This window comes from Mus caroli, unplaced genomic scaffold (assembly GCF_978045245.1).
Source record: "Mus caroli unplaced genomic scaffold, Mus_caroli_1 scaffold_11, whole genome shotgun sequence".
Taxonomy (NCBI): Eukaryota; Metazoa; Chordata; class Mammalia; order Rodentia; family Muridae; genus Mus; species Mus caroli.
The window spans coordinates 10,432,466-10,453,370 of NW_028227266.1; the positions used below are offsets into that span (position 1 = coordinate 10,432,466).

The following is a 20,905-nucleotide window of genomic DNA, read 5'->3' on the forward strand; positions in this document are numbered from 1 at the left end:
CAGGCAAATGCTATACTATTGAATATACCCCAGCATACCCAGTATTTACAAAAATTGGTACCAAATAATTTGGTTGGTGTAACTTAGCTATAAAAACTTTTTTGAGGAGGTATTTATGTTCCCAGCATTCAAGTAAGGTTTCTGTAATAGCTCACTTTCCTCACTAGTCTGTTTTCTTCCTCCCTTGAAACCTTTGACCATCTTGGTATGACATAAAAGGAATGCTGATAGGATCCTGACTTTAAAGCTGATCATACAGTCACTCAAAAGGCAGAGGAATAGATCACTCCAAAACCTTCAAATGTTTCCTGTGACCTCCAAGGAATCTTCAGTGTGGAATGTGCACACTAAAAGTGCTTATGTGGAATTCATCTGCATTCCTGGTATATTCACACATATCCCAGTATGAAACCAATGAAAGCACTCCTTTCTTACAAAGCATGGGGTCCACGCTGGCATCTTGTACGGAATACAAGGGAGCTCTGCTGTGAGTGAACAAGAAACTGAAGCAGAATCAAAACCCCAAGCCTACAGTTGGAGTCCAGCTGGAGATGGGTAGGATTTAGTATCTTCCAATTACTATTCTTATTAGGAGTTGGAGCCATTATCATTCAGAGGACAGTTACACAGTTTAATGTCCTGAAATCCAAGGAATTAACAGAAGTGTAACAGTTGGAAGTGTTGGTTGAGCCGTGTCACCAGAGCAGTTTCTTACCTTCCTGGGGTCTAAGGACTCACAGTTGTCAGTTCACTGTTCCTGCAAACCTCACTAGAAAAACTGCACACACAAGTTTACATACAATTTCAGGTGACTCGTGAATCTCAAAGATCTATGTTTCTAACTAGAAAATTCAAGTGATCGGGCCTTCTGGTGCCTGAGTAGCACAAACAATTCATGCTATTCAACTTAGTAGATGGCTAGTATGTTCCCCAGCCTGTCTAAACCATTCAGTAACACTGAGCTTGGTCTCGGTAAGCACAAGAATGACAAGCATGCATCAGAAATTCTTGTTCCTCAATCACAATACTAACATGCACTTTTTGAGTTTGTATGACAAATAAAGCCTTTGTTAGCTGGCTGTTAAGCAAAGTTTAAAAACTGCTTTATTGATTTGAAGTACCAAATTTATAAAGATTAACATGTCGATCTACTCAAAGTTAAATAATTTACATTGACATGATAGATGTGTGTATTCAATTCACATACTGTATGCTAAAAGCATGAGATTCTCTTAAGTCAAGATTAAACAGTGCTTAACATGATTACAAATTGGTACTGTCTAAAAACTGTAAACACGTACATTTTACAACACCCCCCCTTCTCATTCTTTATTCCAAAGTTTCATTTACTTCATTAACAACTGTTTATATAGTTTTCTGAAGACATTGTGACATATTTCATGGATAACTGACTTAAAATGTTTGGGTATTTCATAGTGAATTTATGATTGATCAATGTCTAAAATACCAAAGCAAAACAAAGTCCTCTTGAAAACAGTACATTTAATGGTCATCTGGAGAAGGTAGAGTAGTGGTCACTTCATGCTGTGGGAAGATTTAAAAAACAAGACTTCAAGCACTGACTATGGGGACTGTCTCATATTCGGAATTTTCAAACCCAATTTACATATATACCTAGTTTAAAAAACACACCCACGAGTAAAAAACTGGTCATTTGTTTACAAAGTGCAGTGTATGAGTACAGCAAATTCAAAGACACGGTGAGGCTTCTCTGCTGTAGAACTCCATCTCCATTCAGTTGTGCTACATAGCACAATAGACTGTAATGAAGCTTGGCCCCTAATATCTGCCAGTAATGGCAGCTTAGCAAGCATGAGACCTGGAAAGTCTGCTCATTGTCCAGTAAGTACATCATTTATGACCAGTAAGGTACATCATTTATGCCCTGGTGTCAGTAATCCCAACACAGATTACTGCTCTGCAATGAATTCTGTATGGTCTGCATGTCCTTCAGTAACTGAAGATTTTTCCTGCTTTTTTCTCCAGGTCTCTGTTTGGCCAGATCCTTCTTACATGCTGTCCTTGTGACTCCAGACGAGCGACCGCTGCTGTTTCCTTCTTCATCAGGAGTCTTTTTGTTAGCTTTTAATTCCTTCTTCTGCTTATCTATGTTTTGTTTCTCCAGCTGACCAAATAATCAAAACAGGGGAAAAAATGAATTCAATAAAAACATTTTCTTTTAGGTTTGTTTTTGATACAAGGTCTTGCTATGTTCATTCTTGAACTCTTGATTTTCCTGCCTCAACTTCTTAAGTACACCATTAACTTAAATAATCTTCCTCTAACACTCAAATGATAGATTCTAGGTGGGTTTTTTTAAAAGCACATAGATCTGCAGAAGTTATAAATCACCTATGTAAAATACACAGCCAGGTAAAAAAGTGCTAAATAAATACTGTAAAAGTCTCTTCAAGGAGAGAGGGGCAGGCTTCAAATACTTAGGGTGCTCCCTGCTTGACCAGACTGTAAACTCTAACAGCTGCTAGTTAGTTGTAAGTCCAGCACCAACAACCACAGTCAGGATTTCCTTTCCTTGGGCAGGTTATTTCATTTACTGAGATACAGTCATATCTCCCAGAAGTATGGCCTCAGTTACTTCACCTATAAAATGGGTTTTAAGGAAATGAAGTGAGATGACATTCTCAATATACTTGATTCTGTGCCAGTGAAACAGTTCTTCCACATCACACAGCATTTGGAAGCTTGAGAGGGATTTTTTGCTTCTAAAACCTTCAAATTTGTCCACTTCTCCCCAGACTCCTTACTGTCAACCCAGGAGCTGGACTCTACCTCTATTCTCTATTCCTACTTCACAGTAATCTCAAATACCCAGTCTGTTTCTCTAGATGAGAACCCCAAGTAGGCTTGTTAAATGTGAGTAACACTTTTACTTTTAGTCATTATTTAGTATGAGCAAAACATACTACTTTTTTTTTTACATATTTAACCTGACTTTGAAAATTAAAAATTCTAGCTGTATTTTTAGACAATTTAGTCAAACTAAACCACTTAGCTTTGTTCATAAAGCCAAGGATATTAAATATAGTCAGTAAAGACACATCTCATATGAAATATAAGAACTAACACTTCTTTACTTAACACAGACTGTTAGGAAAACCTCCAGAAACAGCTTAAACATCATCAATTAATATATATGAAGGGGGAAAAAACAGACAGAAGGGCAGGAGTCACCTGGGCTTGGTATTTTCGAACTTTAGTTATCTGATTGGCCTTCGCTTCCATTCTTCCCACTAATGCCTCCAATTCACACTCCAGGTTGTCTTTTAGTTCCACAGCTGGTGATTCCTGTATGAGTTTAGTAAGCTGCTGATGATCACTGCATACAAACCACAAGGGAGACCACCTTCAGTTCCTCATTTTTAAGTTATGTCCTTTATATTTCACTATGGGATTCACCACTCTTAAAAAATGACCCCTTTTAACAAACTACTGCTCTATACATAGGTGGCTCATAACCACCTGTGACTTCAGCTCCAGGGGCTCTGATGCCCTCTCCTGGCCTCCTTGGGGACCTGTACACATGTGATATACACATAAATAAAAACAAAGGTTTACAAAAATAAAGATACATGCAAGTATTCTTAATTCCAGACAAATCTGGGTCCATCCAGGGCTGCAGGCTAATATAAACTTTTATCTGCTTTTTTTTATCTGTTTCTCCCATCAGCATTACTTATAAAGTAAATCCTCTGGGACACTGGCTTTCAAACACTGTCCTAACTCATTAGTTATATTTGGATAACCCTCAATACTATTGAGCTTTTACCTAAGCCTTGGCATTTGACATCTAACAAAATTAGAATGGGAGGTTTGTTTAACTCCCAGCCAGTGGGCTGGTATAATGGCTATGCTCAACATCAGTGAATAAAACTAGGATTAAAAATCCAAGCTGCTAAAAAAATGAGATTTTAGAACTAAATGTAATTTTAAATTCAAAAAGTCAAGACTCACAAGCTCATTTGCCCAAATTCATCCTGTAAAGTCTGTAAGACATCCGAAAGTTCTTCATTAACACTGCTGGAAGGAGGCGTCACTGACTTCTTACTCTTACTAACTCGTGAACAAGCTTGCTTTGCCAAGGGAACACTGTTAACAACTCGATCATTGCACAGGGCTTTACTGTGGTGTTTCATCAGATGCAAGACATGCTGAACATTGGCTACCACGGCATGGCTGGGACTGGTGGACTAAAGAGAAAAGTAAATCAAGCAAATAATGTCCTTTTGCCAGGGTCTAGTTTGTAATCCTAAGGCATACATGGACTATACTGTGGCAAACTGGCAACTAGCCATCCACCTGTATCAAACACTTGGTTGATGTACTAACGTCTTCAGTTAGTAATGAACATCCTGCTGGGGATGTGGCTGAGTTGGAAGGTACTTAAGTAGCATGCAAGAGGCCCTTCTTTGGTCCCCAGCATCATATAAATTGTTGCACACCTGCAATTCCAGCACTTAAAGAAGGCAGGAGGACCAGAAATTATTTATCCTGTGCTGTAGTGGAGTTCAAGACCACATCTAAAGTCAAACAACCCAACGGCCTTCTTGCCTCTTGTAGGAAGCACTAATGTTTATCTGCCACAACATAAAAATAGAATAAAACCTGATAGCTTTCTTGAACTTGTTTCCAATAGGAAATGACAATTCCAATAGTTGGCTGGGCTTGTTTAAGCTCCATAAGTCACCAGCAGACTTAACTTATTTAAAATGCAGATTTAGGGGAATAACTTAAGACCTAATGTGCTTGTTGTTTAAAAATGTTTCTGTATTGTTTGTTAATTTGTCTTGGCTAATTGTGGTGGGGAAGAATCATACACGCCAAACTCAAATGAGGTGATCCTAAGAATGAAAAGGTGACCCATGACAATCAGAAAGAATGAATACTCATTACTTGCCAGTAAAACACACACACACACACACATTCACTCTAATGGCCAATGTGTATACTTTAATATGCAATGAACAGGTTTTAAAAAGTTTTGTTACTGTTAGAAGCTCAAGTAAACAACTGTGTTTTCTTAAACTTTTGGAATAACACTTCTAAAGAATATATAAAACAACTTCACATTGCCCTTTATGATTAAAGGCTTCGATGACAATTTGCCAAGAAAACAAAATGGGTGGAAAGGACTCTAGACAAGACTGGACAATACAAAGATGAACCAATTGTCAAGTGGAATATGTAAATGTATTACTACAGATTTAAGCATACCATATAGGGACACCATGATGGTTGCTGTACAAGTGTTATGATTTAAATTCTATCTACAGAACCCATGGTAGAGAGAAATCCCATCATGTTGTATCCTAATCTTCACATGTACAAGGTCAAAATGCCCCAACTCCCCATTTCTTCACATTGAAAACAAAGTTTGTAATAATCACAGAAATTAAAAAGTAAGTTTGTGTAAAAAATAACTTTACCACTGTACTTATAAAGGCTTCTACAAAGACTCAAGAAAAAAACCTTAGGTTGTGCCTTCTACAAGAAGGTTTTACTAGAACTACATATGGTGGCTCACATCTATAATTCTAGCACTCCCAAAGCCGATACAGGATTTTTCTTTTAACGTCCCCTAAAATGTGTTTTCTGAAGACTGAAATAAGGTCTGAAAAAATGGCTCAACAGTTAAGAACACTGACTGCTCTTTCAATGGAATTCCACCACGTTCAATTCCCAGCACCCACATGGCAGGTTACTCTAAGCTATAACTCTAGTCCCAGGGGGCCCAACACCGTCTTCTGGCCCCCGTGAGCACTAAAACACAGACAGGCAAAACACCCATATACATACATTTAACAGGAAATAAAAAAGCTAAAGATACTGAAAATATTTTAAACATAGAAACAATAGCTACAACTCACCGTTCCAGCAACAAAAGGCATATCGCCCAAGCACAGTCTGTAATGGGGCTGTGCACCAAAGTAGCTCCTAGAACCTTTCTGGATGGAGAAAAGAGAAAATCATTTTATTGTATTCTGCTGAGCTAATCCAAGACTCCAGCTCACTGTGAAACTACTGGGTACCTTGGCGAATCACTTTCTTTCCTGCAGGAAGAAACCAAGCTTCAGGAAGTTACTTGGCCCAGAGTTTAATAAGATAAGACTCATTACGGAAAAAGCATGGCAACCATAGGTCTGGGGTTGGGTGTGTATTCATCACACTGTACCAACAGTCAAGAAGTAAAGACAGAGGACAGGAAAAGGGTCAGGCTAAGAACCTCAAGGCCTACTTTCCAGTGATTTAATGGGGGACATTTTATATTCAAACCACACTTGTTTATATTGGGATCGTATAGTGCTGGCTGAACAACCTCGTATGACTTGAAGGCTAAGGAGGTTGTGGGGAGTACTAACAAAACAAATGCAAGAATTAAGTAGAGGAACAAAGCATTTTAAGAGAAAGGTAATGAGTACAGGCTGAATATTTTTAGTAATTGTATTATCTTCTATGGTTCCCAATTTTCATATAGGTCCTCAGAACCAAGGTAAGAATTCGTGAGTAAATCTTACTTGTCTTCACCTTTGAACATGGAGACTAAGACTAAGAGGTACCTCCCAAGGCTCTAATACCACACAGCTCTGAGTAGTTTTTACACAAATTATTACACAAAATTGGTACTTTTACTGGTTCAGTTTTCATACCTTTTCTGGCGGCTTTGACTTCTTTTTTTTAATTTTTCTAGTGCTAGTTGAAACACATGAAGTAGTCTTATCTTCAAAAATAAGTCTATTTGCTTCTAGACCACTCTGTAACTAGAAAAAAATAGCATAGAGTTAGTGATGTAAAATAAAAGCTACAATTCACATATGAGACACCATTTAAGTCTGTACAATACAGTAGTAATCATTTCAATAAGACAGCATGGATGTACTATGTCCTCAGCCTCTCATTTATGTGAACTGCTGAGCCACAGTTGACTATGTACTGCCTGGAAGCACTGTTTCACTACTGGTAGGTAGTCTGCAAATTCTAGTTCAGAAATTAAATGGAATGTACACAGCTCCACTTAATGAGTGAATGACAGCATGCTACGTTCATTTTTAAAAACATGATTACCATAAAAGTAGACCCAAAGCAACTCAAGAGCAAAATAGGTTCCTTCCTGTTTAATGCTCAAAAGTAGCAATAATTATTTCAGCAAATGTTATCTTTTTAGTAGAATTTCTCCACTCCTCCGGGCTGAAGAGACTTTCTGGCTGCTCCCATCAGAGAAAATGTTCTCAGCAACCCCCCACATGGCAGCTTTTAACCATTTAATCCCAGGTTATTTAATCCCATGATCAAGAGGATCCAGTACCCTATTCTGGCCTCTGCACGAATTGTACACCTGGGGCACATATACAAAACATGCAGACAAAACTCCCAAATACTTAAAACAAATCTTGGGGGTGGAGGGAGACACAAGTCCCTCCAAACTCTCTGTCAATGGCCATTTTGTCTCTCTATATATCAAAAGCCTGGAGTTTGGTAAAAATTCCAACCAGCAGATTTTTCCTCTAAATTGTTTACAATTTCTACATGAGGCAAAGCTCCCCAGAAGTTATAACTGAACTTTAGGGAACAGCAGAAGTAATGAATGAAAAACAAAGAACACCGAGCACCCCCTCCCATCTCATGCAAGCTTAGGACAGGGTCTCCCGGCAATGGCATGCCAGCTCTCCACCCTCGGGAGCATTGCAGCCTTGCTCATACTTTAGTAATAGTTTATACTAGACCTAACTCCACAGGAAATCATCCTTACAGTGTCAAAAAGTGTCAGCTCTAACAGAAACCCCTTAAAAGTCACTTTTTGATTCTATCTTACATATCTAGTTTTCCTTGCTGATTTCTTGTATGCATGCCTGAATTTTAAAGTACTTTTATTATCATTTCTTGTTTGAATTCCCTAGCACTATAAAACCCAGGCTCTAGATGGCTAAATAATCTGTTTTGGATTATATAAACCAGAACCAACAAGATACAGAAACGCATCTGCCTTCCACTACCATGGCATTCACCATCACAACTCAAACTTAACAATTCATCAATCAATGAGACTGTGAAAATTTCTATTTGGCATATAAGGGCTATACACTATAATTTAATAAGGAATTACCCATGCATATGCATGGTTACATTTAAGGAACGGAAACACAGTAAAATAGTTTTCTCTAAAGTTGGAAGAAATTCTCTAAAAATCAAAACTGTTTAAATGGCCATTAACCCAACAAGTACACAGAGAGTAAATTTACCAATCTTATCAGTTTTAATATAAAAGAATCAATGACTCAAAGAAGCTCCAAAAGAAAAAACTGCAATGTTTCTATTCCTACAACGGCATCTAGACACAGTGCCACAGACTCAACTATCAAGGCTCTACCAGTAACTTCAGATATCAGAACCTGCTCCTTGGGTTACTATGATGAAAGTCACATACATTGTAATAATCTTAAAGCGGTTGGAAAAGAGAGATTATCTGGAAGATATCTGAACAAGTAATCAGAGAAGTCTCTAGCCAAATAATAAAACAATTTTATCTTGTAGAGTCTAAGCAGTACTTTATTATTCTTGCAGGATCTTTGATAATGCAGTTCTGGTTGGAATACATAAACTGATGCTTTGAATCTACACAATTCTACCTCCAGTGGCTGGCCACAAGATTCAAAACTAGGAGAGTAGAGTTCGTTCTTTTGCTAGGGCAGGCTGCTAGCTTAACACGTCTGTCCTGGTATGTTAACAGTCTCAAGGGAAGTGGTAGTTTTGTTGCTGCAGTACTGAGGACTGAACCAAGTGTCTTATGAATGAATGCCAGGCAACTGTTCTACCATTTAACTTTACCTCCAACCCAAGCCATACTTTATACTGGGTACTGAATGAGCTGGTAGTAGCTCATCATCCCTTAGCTTTACGTGACTACTACTCTGTCTGACCTGTTTTTACCTCGCAAGTACATTTTGGTTGACATGTATGGATGTTTTGCCTGCATTTGGCCAGGGGTCAGAAGAGTCAGACTCTATGGAACTGGAGCTGAAGAGGAGTGTGAGCCACATGTGGCTTGTGAAGACAACAAAATGTTCTAATCCTCTGCAATCCCTCCAGCTCCAACCTCAAAGGTTTTTAAAATACTAATTCAGACTCTGCAATTTGAAACATCCAAAAGGACTGCTCAAATTTTACTTTGTAAATTACATTCATAATTTCCATTCCTAAACTATCTGAGGTCTCCACAGGAGTCTGCTGTGCTTGTGTGGAACAGTTCTCCATTAGAGCACCTGTTCCTCCTTCCACTCACCTCTGCTGCCCGGGCCTGCATCCGCTTCCTTTCCTGCTCTTCTTCACGGAGTTTGGACTCCAACTCCTGCATTTTTTTCTAGCAATAACAATATCAAAACAGTAATGGTTAAAAGTATCTTTTTGTAGAATTTTAAGGACAGTTAAAATAAGCATGTTAAGCTGGGCGTGGTGGCGCACGCCTATAATCTCAGCACTCGGGAGGCAGAGGCAGGCGGATTTCTGAGTTCGAGGCCAGCCTCGTCTACAGAGTGAGTTCCAGGACAGCCAGGGCTACACAGAGAAACTCTGTCTGGAAAAACAAAAACAAAACAAAAAAAATTATGTCAGTTCATGCCAAGTGGTTCAGGCCTTGATAATATCCCTGCCACTCTCCTAATAGTGTTCTAATAGATCAACTAATGGTAATTAGTGAGGTAGGTGTGAGTTAAGTGGCCAAACTCTGAAAGAAAATCTACAACTGAAACACACAGGCTGTACAAAGGTAAAGACTACATAAAGACAAATCTAGATCTTCACTCAGTAGTATCAATTATCTCCAGGGTAAAACACAGAAATAAAATTAGTTCAGAAAAAAAACTTACATGATGCCAGATTTAAGTATCAAAACCACTTTACCTTTCAGTTTTCAAAAAAAAGAACTACCTTATCCTCAGCCACCAAGACTGAGGAATCCCAACATTACTTTTCAAATTATCTTTTTCTTTCCAAAGAATCTATGTATGAGAAAGACCTTTACATTATAAATACCCATGTTTATGAAAACAGTGACAGCCACAGCATTCTACATCAGTAGGTAAAAGTCATGTTCACTGACTTCTGCAAGGGCCTGCATGGCGGTGAGTTTGTTGTATTCCTGTTCAAGAAGGTCCAGTTTTTCCAGTTGGCTCTGAACATGGGTTTGATCATGCTGCCGTTCTCTTTCTAGAGAAACCTGAGGAACAGCATCAAGATAATTTGATAACTTACAATATAATATGATAATTGTAAACTGTAGACTCTGCACACAGCCACATCATACTACATGTAATTTGCCTATCCTTTCACACACTTGCTGATATGGAAAGAAGTTCTAGGAATAGAACATTAAGACCTCAAGGGTATCCATGATCTCCGTGTCTCATTTTGTTTGTATGCCACGCGCGGCATGCCTTTGAAGGTCAGAGGACATCATATTCAAGCTGGTTCCCTCTTTTTGCCATGTGGGTCAGAGGGATCAAATTTGTTTTTCAGGCCTCACTGCAAATACCTTTATCCACTAAACTATCTCATCAGCCTTGGAATAGTATTCTCAACATACAGTATTTTACCTAGTCTATGGTTTAATATAAGGAAAATATCCTTATACTCTAGACTAAGGAGAATTTATTAGACATACAAACTATGCAAATACACAAGTACTTCTGCCAGCTGGGTCTACTAAGCAACCTCTTAACAGATATGAGAACTTGGATGCATTTATTTACTTTGAATACAAGATATCTTCTTTTTTTCCTCCAAACGTAGCGTCTGATTTGGAAAGGCTGCCCATATACTTAAGGGATGAATCTCCAAAAGAGGAAAAAGAAAAAAAGAAAAGGGCAAATACACTAAGTGGATATATTTGTAAAAACCCAACATTAAGAACCTGAGTCTGCCACATGTCCATGACAATGGAGAATTACACAAGAGAAATTTCTAATCAAACTTTGCATAGTAAAGTTAAATTTTTCATATGAAAAGAATGTTTAAAAAATATAATGGACACTGATGTTGTAATTGTCCTCTAAAAATGTAGCAAGTTACTTAAGACAAAGACTTTGATGTAACAAAAGAAAAATATTTTGTTAAAATGTAACAATTGGGCACATAGCTCATTTGGTAGAGTACTTACCTAGCACCAGAGAAGCCTTAGGGTGTCATCCATAACACTACGTACACCATGTATAATGTGCTCCAGGTGATCCCTGGACAACATAAATGAGCCAGCCTAGTCTATATGAGATCCTCTTTCAATAACCAAATTACTTACACGGTATTTTTTTTAATTGCAAAGAATTCTACAAAGAACAGTGGATCTCAGTGGTACATATGTTTATTTGCTTATTCAATAATGCAGACTCAAAGACATTAACATGATTATCTTTCCAATGTAAGCACAAGTCTACCAAGTACAAGAATCATAATAAACAGAGCCAATCAAGGCACGATCTTCTCCACCGTGCCCGAGAACTTACAGTGTAACAGCAGTGCCCTCCGGCCTCACCTGAGAGGCGCCATACCTGCTTTTCTAAGACAGACGTCCTCTCCATTTCCGCATGCTTTATCATATTTCGCATGTACTCCAATTGTTTTTCTAAAAGATTACATTTATTTTCTGCAGCTACCAACTGGGATGCCAGTTCTAAAATGAATACATACAAAAAAGCAGTAATTAGTTAAGACAGTCTTGTCCCAACAGCTTGTAAGCAGGAAGTGGACTTGCAGTAAATTCATGGGGCATAGGTAAGGTTCACGGTAGAGTGCCTGCTCAGTATGCCAGAGTACCACAAAAGAAAACAGCAGCCCTCCCGGCCTTCAGCCTCTTCCCTTTCAGTACTCCTCGAAACCTTTCCGAATGACTTTAGGGTCTTCCTTACTTGCGTCAAATATGCCACACACTGACAGTAAGCACCATGCATGACGTCACTTGCTCCTCACAATACACCTGATTATGATGTAATTCCTTACCAGCTAAAGACAGTGACCACTACAAAATACCAATGTGGAATTGTGAACTAACTTTACAGTATTTGGATAGATTTTAGTTTCCTTTATAATTAAACACACCTTGATTGTGCTTTGATTCTTCATTCTTTGAGTTCTCCCTCTCTTGGATCTGTTCATCCAATACTTTCTTGTACTCAATGGTTTCCCTAGACAAGGTTTTCACACTTTCTTCTGCCTGAATCCTTTCCAGTTCCAGGCGTCGAATCTTATCTTGAAGATTCTTAAGAGCAGAAAATATGGCTGACAAATATAAAAAGCACACCACACCTTAAGTTAGCTATGCCCATAGAGAAGTTAACCAAAAAAGGAAATTTTGTGTTGGCAGATTCTGTACCCCAGGATGACCTCAAAAATCACAGTAACCCTGCCTGAGCCTTCCAAACACTGGTCTAGAGGTGTGAGCCAGAGCCCATCTCTGAAAAGAAAGCTGATGAAAGCCAAGCAGCAGAGCATTCTATACACAAAGCATTTCCTGCTTTAAGTCATTTCAAGGCATCATCTGAATTCTCTAAAGTTCTACTAGTTACTCAAGTAAAAATTAAACAAGAACCACCACTGTGTTAAAACACACCACAGAGCTTTAACTGTTAAAAACAAAACCAAAACCCTTGGCTAATTATCCATAAATTAACAGCTGTTCTAAGGAACTTTGAGTAAAAAAAGCCCCCATAGGCTTCTATTTTGGTGAACAGGGAATGGTACTGCTTGTTGGAAGAAATGTCACTAGGGGTGGGCTTTGAGGTTTCAGAAGTCTAAACTAGGCCCAGTGTCTCTCTTCGCTACCTTTGAATCTAGTGTAGAACTCAAAGGGTTTTTACTGCTGTGAACAGACACTATAACCAAGGCAACTCTTATAAGACAGTCCCAAAGTACATCAATGTTGTCAACCCCTTGGCCTCTAGATGATGCATTGAAATCAGAGCCACTATGGCTGTCCACATAAGACCCTAAAAAAAGTGTCCTAACATTGTCTCCTGGAAGGTGAGGCTCACAGAGCTTACCAAACAGCTCAGGAGGCAATATAGAAGGCCCTCTTCCTAGAGATTCCTCAGAGGTTGATAATTACTGTCAGTTCAGGGGAGACTCTTCATTAGTCACCTGTAAATCGGCCATGTTCATGTGAGGAAGCTCAATAAACTTTTACTTCATCAAACTCATCTTTAATAGAATCATCTTGTGGTGCTTTGAATATGCTTGTCCCAAGGAGGAGCACTATTAGAGGTGTGGTCTTACTGGAGTAGGTGTGGCCTTATTGAAGGAAGAGTGATACTGTGGGGGTAGGCTTGAGAGCTCCTCCTAGCTGCCTGGAAGCAAGTCTTCACCTGGAAGTCAGTCTCCTGTTTACCTTTGGAACAAGATGTAGAACTCTCAGCTTATCTTAGGGTTTAGTGCTGTGAACAAGCACCATGACCAACACAAGTCTTATAAATGACAACATTTAATTGGGGCTGGCTTACAGGTTCAGAGGTTCAAGGCAGGAGCATGGCAGCATCCAGACAGGCATGGTGCAGGAGGAGCTGAGAGTTCTACATCTTCATCTGAAGGCTGCTAGCAGAATACTGGCTTCCAGGCAGCTACAATGAGGGTCTCAAAGCCCACACCCACAGTGACACACCTACTCGAACAAAGCCACAACTTCTAATATTGCCATTCCCTTGGCCAAGCATATAAACAGCTCCTCTAGTGCCATGCCTGCCTAGACACTGCCATGTTTCCTGACATGATAGTGGACTGAACCTCAAAACAGAAAGCTAGTCCCAAATAAATGCTGTCCTCTGGACAAGAGTTGCCTTGGTCATGGTGTCTCTTTCCAGCAATGGAAACCCTAACTAAGACTATCTCTTTGGTCTGTTGTTGATCCCTCTCTGAGGCAAGCGGACATTTATTTGTTCATGTATCCCCAGCAACAAGGACACAATAGATATCTCAGTCTTTTTGTTATATGAACACACAAGTATATAAATATGCGCATGGGGGTCAAATATGCACTTGGTTACCAACCTCAGGTAACACATGTTTGTTCAGCCAACGTCTTTCACAACTGAGGCTCACTGATTAAAGCTATGTTGGCTGAACAGTGAGCTCCAGAGATCTAGCTATCTGCCTCTGCTACAAAGCATGGGAACAGAAACTCTAACCCTAACCATAACCCTAAAGGTCCTAGCTTAAAAAAATAAAGTACTGGCTTCGTTTACTCTTTGACACCTTTTTTAGATCCTATTTACCACTTCCTCTCACTCTCTCCAGGAACACACACATCCACTCAATGTCCGTCTTCTTTAGAGAAATAGAACGCAGAGTCCAAGTAGTGCTTTCTACAAGATGGCCCTTACTTTTTACAAAGGTATTTCTTTACTTAATGGGTATGGATGTTTTGCCTGTATGTATTTATCTGTGTACCCTGTGCATAAAACTAGTGTCACATTCCTTAGGACTAGAGTAACAAACAGTTGTGAATTGCCATGTGAGTGCTGGGAATTGAACTCAGGTCTTCTTGAATGCTCTTAACTACTGAGCCATCTCTCTAGCCCCTACCTGAGACTTTGGTTTCTGACTGATTCTGAAGATGACAGACTAGTGATAAGTGTCTCAAAGTCTTTTAGGTTCCATGATTTGGTGAATAATGTTCAGCAGTTTACATGAAAAGCACACATAAGTAAAGGGGGAACTTATACTGTTCTAATATAAAAACAACATCCTAGTTAAGAAGTTTCAACTAATGGACGAACAAATAGCATTTACTTTGTTACAGTTGATTACCTCTGCTGTTGCTTTCCGGATAGGCAAATGTGGGCTTATTTGGGGAGCGTCTCAGATCACTGTTAAGGAAAGGCTTATCAGGTGGATACAATACATACGGAGACAAAGAATGACGAACCATATTTCCATTAGACCTTGATGGTTCAGCTAGGACGCTCTGAAAAACAAAATACTGTAATTATCTTTCAAACATTTAAACCAAATACTCATGACTGAGAACCCAACCACTATTTATTGTCAAGATATATAATTTTTAGAATTAAATGTTTACCTATTTATACACGATCATACAACCTAAATACAAATATTTAGGCAAGTTAAATCTTTGTTTAAATCAGAAACAGATAGAAATTGCTGAATTACTCAATCATCGATAAAGAACACAATGTTTTTATCTATTACTTGGGAATTTCACAGCAAGCACTCCTGTCACTCACTTCCAAGTCCTCCGATGCCAACCCCCCACCCTTGTGAACTGCCCCAAAAAACTATTCACTGGAGTATGGTCAAATTCCCAGTGACCAGACTCTTAAAGAAAACTGAGTCTTTCTCCACCTGCACCCTTGCTAGAAGCCATCAACTGTGAAGGGCTACACTTCAGAGTCTTTAATCACAATTTTATTTATTTATTTATTTATTTATTTATTTATTTATTTTCTGAGACAGGGTTTCTCTGTGTAGCCCTGGCTGTCCTGGAACTCACTTTGTAGACCAGGCTGGCCTCGAACTCAGAAATCTGCCTGCCTCTGCCTCCCAAGTGCTGGGATTAAAGGCGTGTGCCACCACTGACTGGCTCAATTTTTAAGCGTTCTTTTCAATTACTTCTTGTTTAGGTTGTTACTTTGGGAGTACGGGGTGAGTTTTCTGGAAGCCTTCTATGTCCCCCTTTCTCAACTGTGTATCTGTAGCCATCGATACCACTACAAAAGGAACCTCCATGTAGTGTCAGCATGAGCACGGATCATGGACTTCTACATGGCTTCTGGCAAGAGCATAACCATGAATATCATTAAGGATTCCAGCATCTGCACATGCCAAGAACCTTAGCATGGTCTCCAATGACAGTACAAAGACATCATGGCCACCTGTCAAAGCACAAGCCACAGGCACCATCATAACCCTCAGCCGCAGCACAGGCCAAGGACAACACATGACCCAGTGGGTCAACATGGTCCACAGAGGCCCATACAGTCCATGGCACAGCTCAGCCCACACACACCATCGGCATGGCTTTAGGCAGCAGCACAGATGAGACTCTGTACAGCCTTCAGTGGTAGCACAGTCCATGGACATCAACAAAGCCCTCCAGCTTCAGTGGAACTAGTGCCCTAGACAGAGCCTCAGGTGGCTTCACAGGTCACTCACATCAATATGGCCCCGGGGCAACAGCATAGAACACTGACATCTAAATGGCCCTTGACTGTAATATCTGCATGACATTAGGTTCAACCCACCCCCACCCCCACCAAGGATCCTGAACCCAGGCATGGTCCTCTTGTGGCAGCTTAGCCCACAGACACCAGCATATTATATTTAGTTCCTCAAAGGGGGAAACAATTGTAAAACATTCAGGCTTATGAGATATTCTCATATAAAACTATTTCTTCACATACACCATCTGTCATGAATTTGTCAAATTTGACACTATGTTCTACAAGATGTAAATTTATCATAGTATATCTCTGAATGTTAACTGGGATTTTAGTAGTAGTTGTTGAGTTTATAGTGTTTAGACATTTAGGAAAGAAGGAAGTAATGGAGATTCTATACTGCCAGCTGTTCAGAATCCTCACATCCTCATTTGCTCTTTTCAGAATGTCAAACCAAATTAGGATTTTCAATCTTGTATTAGTGTAGTCTGTGTAGGTTCAAACGAAGGAAGAGTATTCATAACAATAAGCCAAGTCCTGGAATAAGCAGAATTATCCAAATACCTGTGTGAGAATAAAAATTTGTTTTGAGGGCTGGAGAGGTGGCTCAGTGGTTAAGAGCACTCACTGACTGTTCTTTTAGAGGTCCTGAGTTCAAATCCCAGCGACCCCATGGTGGCTCACAACCATCTGTAATGAGATCTGACGCCCTCTTCTGGGGTGTCTGAAGTCAGCTACAGTGTACTTAGATGTAATAATAAATAAACCTTAAAAAAATTGTTTTGAAGGTAACCTGAAAAACAGTTAAGTTTTTACTTCTTAAAATATTAAAATATGGTCAATGTTATTACGAATTGTCTGGTACCTTGATCTTACATATAACTGAGAACATTGTGTTTTTATTGGTTAGCTAGAAATAGCTAGAATCAGCTAGAATCCCATCTTTAACATTCAAACTAAGCTGAGTGATAACACTAAGTGATTATAACAAAATCACTTAGCTTACAATTCACAAAAGCAGCAGAAAAATTTATGCCTTCACTTGAACCAAAACACTAGTTCTAAGTAGAAAACCCATCAACTAGCTCTTCCCTCTACCAGAGCAAGCAGCAAGCATGCCACCTGTCTGTCTCTACTTAGCTTTGTAAAGTCTTGCCTCCTACAATTAAGCCCCTCCTGGTGCCTCTTATTCCGTTTCTCCACTGCATCTGTCCCAGTGCCAGGAAAGGGGAAAGAGAAAACCTTTTCCTAAACTACAAGACTCCTCAACCCTAGACTGATTCTGAGGGTTTTCTTAAAAACAAACTCTAGTCCAGTGGACAAAGGTGCTTACTGAACAAGCTCAATGAACTGAGTTTACTTCCCAGAACCCACTTAATGGTAGAAGGAGACAACAACTCCAAAGCTGTCCTGTGTCCTTCAAAAGCAAACTGTGGCAGGTGGGGGGGGGGAGGGGTAGGGGCATCATCATGCACACAATTAATAAAACCTATCAAAATTTTAAGTAAAATAATCTTTCAAAAGGCTTTTTGCAATTGTTACTTTAAGTCACCCCACTTTACTCATTCCTAAGACGCGAGAGCTCATCAAACTCACCCACTACTCTCCATTGCTAACTTCAACAACCTCCGAAGCATGGCTCACACTGCTGTCATTCACCTAAACCCTCAGCGGAGGAAGCCACAAGGATTGTCCCTTAGTCCCACAGGCCTCTCCTTCAAAACCCCCTGGATCTCTAACCACTTTTATTAAATGCCAGAGTTCCTCAAGGCTTGGTCCTCAAGGTTCTTTTTTGTCTACAAGGATTCTTCTGAAAAGTCTCATCTACTCTCAGGGCTCTTCATTTTTTTCAGTAGCTTTCAAGTTTAAAATACAGAATTATAGAGATCTGAATCTAAAACTCTAAACTCACATTACTCATTGCCTACTTGGATGTCTCAATAGGCACCTAAAATGTAACATGGCTATAACCAAATTCTTGGTTAGTTTCCAAATCAGCTCCTCTCCCACCATACCAAAACAAACGGCACTGCTATTTACTAAATTGCTCTATATAAGCCCTAATAAGAGGTAATTCTCATTCACCTCTTATCTACTCTCTGCAAATCATTCAGGGTTCTTTCTCCATAATATATTTAGAATCTTTTATACTGCCATGTTGCTACAGTTATGTTTTTAGTTTGAATTATGTGAAATACCATTTTCCACATTTCTTAAGTATGCTTTTCCAAACAGCTTGCTAGTGATAATGACCCTTCCCATAATGTATAAACCTCCCATGGAATGTAGTGCCAGGCTGACCCTTGTTTCATTTCCTGACACTGTGTTTTGACACTGTCTCGCTACCAGTTTTTCAGCAATCTGGACTTTTTTTTATTTCAAACACCCACAATACACTCTTATTTTCATTTGCTGCAATTATTCTGCCTGCAAAGCTCCCTTCTTCCCTTCAGTTGCCTGCTCACAAGCCTAACACTAAGGCATTCTCTGGATACCTTTTTATGAATGCAGCTCCAAACCTACTCTTATACACATGGACTACGGTGGAGTAAAGAAGAGCTTCTCTTCTGTTTCCAATTCCAGACACAGAAGTCACAGGATCCATTTTTCCATTAAACAGCCTTTAGATTCCTGTCGGGTCTACCATAAGGACTAGGGATTAACTACATCCCGGTGGCACTGCCTTGACAGCCCTGCGGTGCAGTTCAATCCAAGTTTCCTTAGGTTCCAATTTCTAAGTTTTGAGAGCAAAGAGCTCTCCTTTCTCCAGTTTAATCAACTGTATCTCTTATATAATTCATGTGTTTGCTGACACTTAGTTCTGATAGTTTTTCCTTTATCTTTCATTTATCTGGCAAGGAACTGACTCCCAAATGCTTGCTTCAACTCTTCTCCTTAATCTCCTCTAGTTCTTTGGCAAAGGTATACCCCACTGTTTGAAAAACTTGAAATATTCTGACCTTATCACAAATTCTAGTAGCCACAGAAAGTCGAAACTGCTGAGATTCCTAAGTGAGACTTTCTGAAGATGTTGGTAATCTCTATGCCCTCTTCCTCATCGGCTGTTAGAATTACCCAAAAAATTTCCTGACATCCCTCGTTATTCAATTTTCACCTGTTTTTCTAGTTCTTCTTTATCAACTCTACCTTTATATTATCTCTGCACATTCGGAATTACCCTCTGGTGTCCGGAAAATACCTATTGTCTTGTCACATACCGTAAAAAACTTGCTATGCTTTCTTCTCTTAAATTCCTTCAACACGCAGCTAGCTTATCTTCCTTTCAAGATTCTATCTTCCCTAACACTGCTAATCAATCTCTCCCAGACGCCTCTGGTATCAAAACCTGCAGCGCAGTAATTATCTAATTAGTACAGTGCTTTGCTCCTTCTTCAGAGTGGGATTTCTATTCAATTCCTTCCTGTAACTTTAGGACCAACGGTCGGCTAAGTACAGGAACATTTCTAAAAAGAACTCCAGTTTTCTCCCATTTAATTCTTATCTCTTCCTACTGGAGCGTTTTCCAAAAGCCTGAGCTCCACAATCCACTCTTAAAACATCGGTGACTGACTAAACCCGCAGGCTTAATTTTCCCGATCGCTTCTCCAAAGCAACTTTTCCACACAGAGTCCTAGTAATGGGAAGTGGAATGCCCGGGCTCCGCCTGCCAGGGTCGCGCAACAGACAGCGAGGCACTGTAGCAACGGCGAAAACTGGGGACCACGGACGCCTCGGCGGCTGCCACGCTACAAACCTGCACACCTACCTGTTAGTGAGGGTTTCCGAGACGGGCCGTTACGCTCACGTGACCGACAGAGCTTTGTGTTAGCCCGCCTGAGAGTGCACCAGCCAGGCTCGGGACAAGGCTCCAAAGCACCGGCGGAGAGGACAGGGGACCGCAGGGTGGAAAAGGAGGCGGGCTGCTGCTCCACAAAACACAGTTGCAGCCTCCGGGAGTGGCACGCGGCCTCGGGCAGCCCGCCATCCTGCGGGACGAGGGCTGACGGCAGGTCGCGGGCCGCCTGAAAAGTGAGGCAACCCGGAGAGCCGTACAGGCCCACCTGGAACCCACGCGATTGCCGCCCCTTACCGAAAACTGAGAATCAGAAGCCGCCGAGACCGAGGCTGCCGCCATCTTCCCACCTGCGCAACCCCAGCCGCCGTCCTTGAGCTCCTCCTCCGGATTCGACAGCCGCCCGCCAGGGGCAAGCGGAATCCAAGTCCCCGATGGAAGGGGCGGGCGAGCTGCGAACCCTATAGGAGCCTCGGTCTCGCAAACCACAAGGACGCCACACTCAGCGCGCACGGGAAAGGCAACGCGTCTTGATAGACGCCTTCCAGTGACCAATCAGAAAAGAGGACAACTTCTGGTGGCAGGGAAGAACCCGCCTCTTCTCTCGGTGACGTCACAAGGTAGCGCATCGCGGAGCCTGCGGGAACGGCAACGTCTGAGTTGACAGACGGCTGTGGGAGCGTCTGAAAAGGGATGGATGTTCTGGATGAGGAAGCAAAGGCTAGGGCTTCTGGAACCTTCAGCGCCTGCTGGGGCGGATGACGGAAGCTGAATAAAGAAGAATGGAAAGTTGACATACTCCATCAGCATCCCAGGAATAAACTCCAGAGAGCGTTGCTTCTCCATATGATGTACTGACCTTTTTGGCCAATGACAAACAGAAGTAGGAGGGGCTTTAAGATATGGTCCAATGGAAGCC

General features: G+C 40.5%; 1 protein-coding gene across 2 annotated transcripts; it reads right to left on the reverse strand.

Moving 5' to 3' along the window:
* Window positions 1-811: 811 nt before the first annotated feature.
* Cep57 (centrosomal protein 57) lies at window positions 812-20,765 on the reverse strand. Of its 2 annotated transcripts, none has more exons than XM_021173115.3 (11): window positions 20,284-20,765; window positions 14,824-14,980; window positions 12,124-12,303; window positions 11,577-11,698; window positions 10,133-10,249; window positions 9,317-9,394; window positions 6,687-6,797; window positions 5,907-5,984; window positions 3,994-4,229; window positions 3,214-3,358; window positions 812-2,146 (listed from the first exon to the last, which is right to left on the reverse strand). In XM_021173115.3, exons 1-11 carry the CDS (start codon window positions 20,326-20,328, stop codon window positions 1,913-1,915), a joined length of 1,503 nt encoding a protein of 500 aa, XP_021028774.1. In that variant the 5' UTR covers window positions 20,329-20,765; the 3' UTR covers window positions 812-1,912. The 2 variants fall into 2 exon arrangements, with proteins under 2 accessions (XP_021028774.1, XP_021028775.1); XM_021173116.2 differs by lacking the exon at window positions 20,284-20,765 and adding an exon at window positions 19,960-20,267.
* Between the last annotated feature and the right edge of the window lie 140 nt (window positions 20,766-20,905).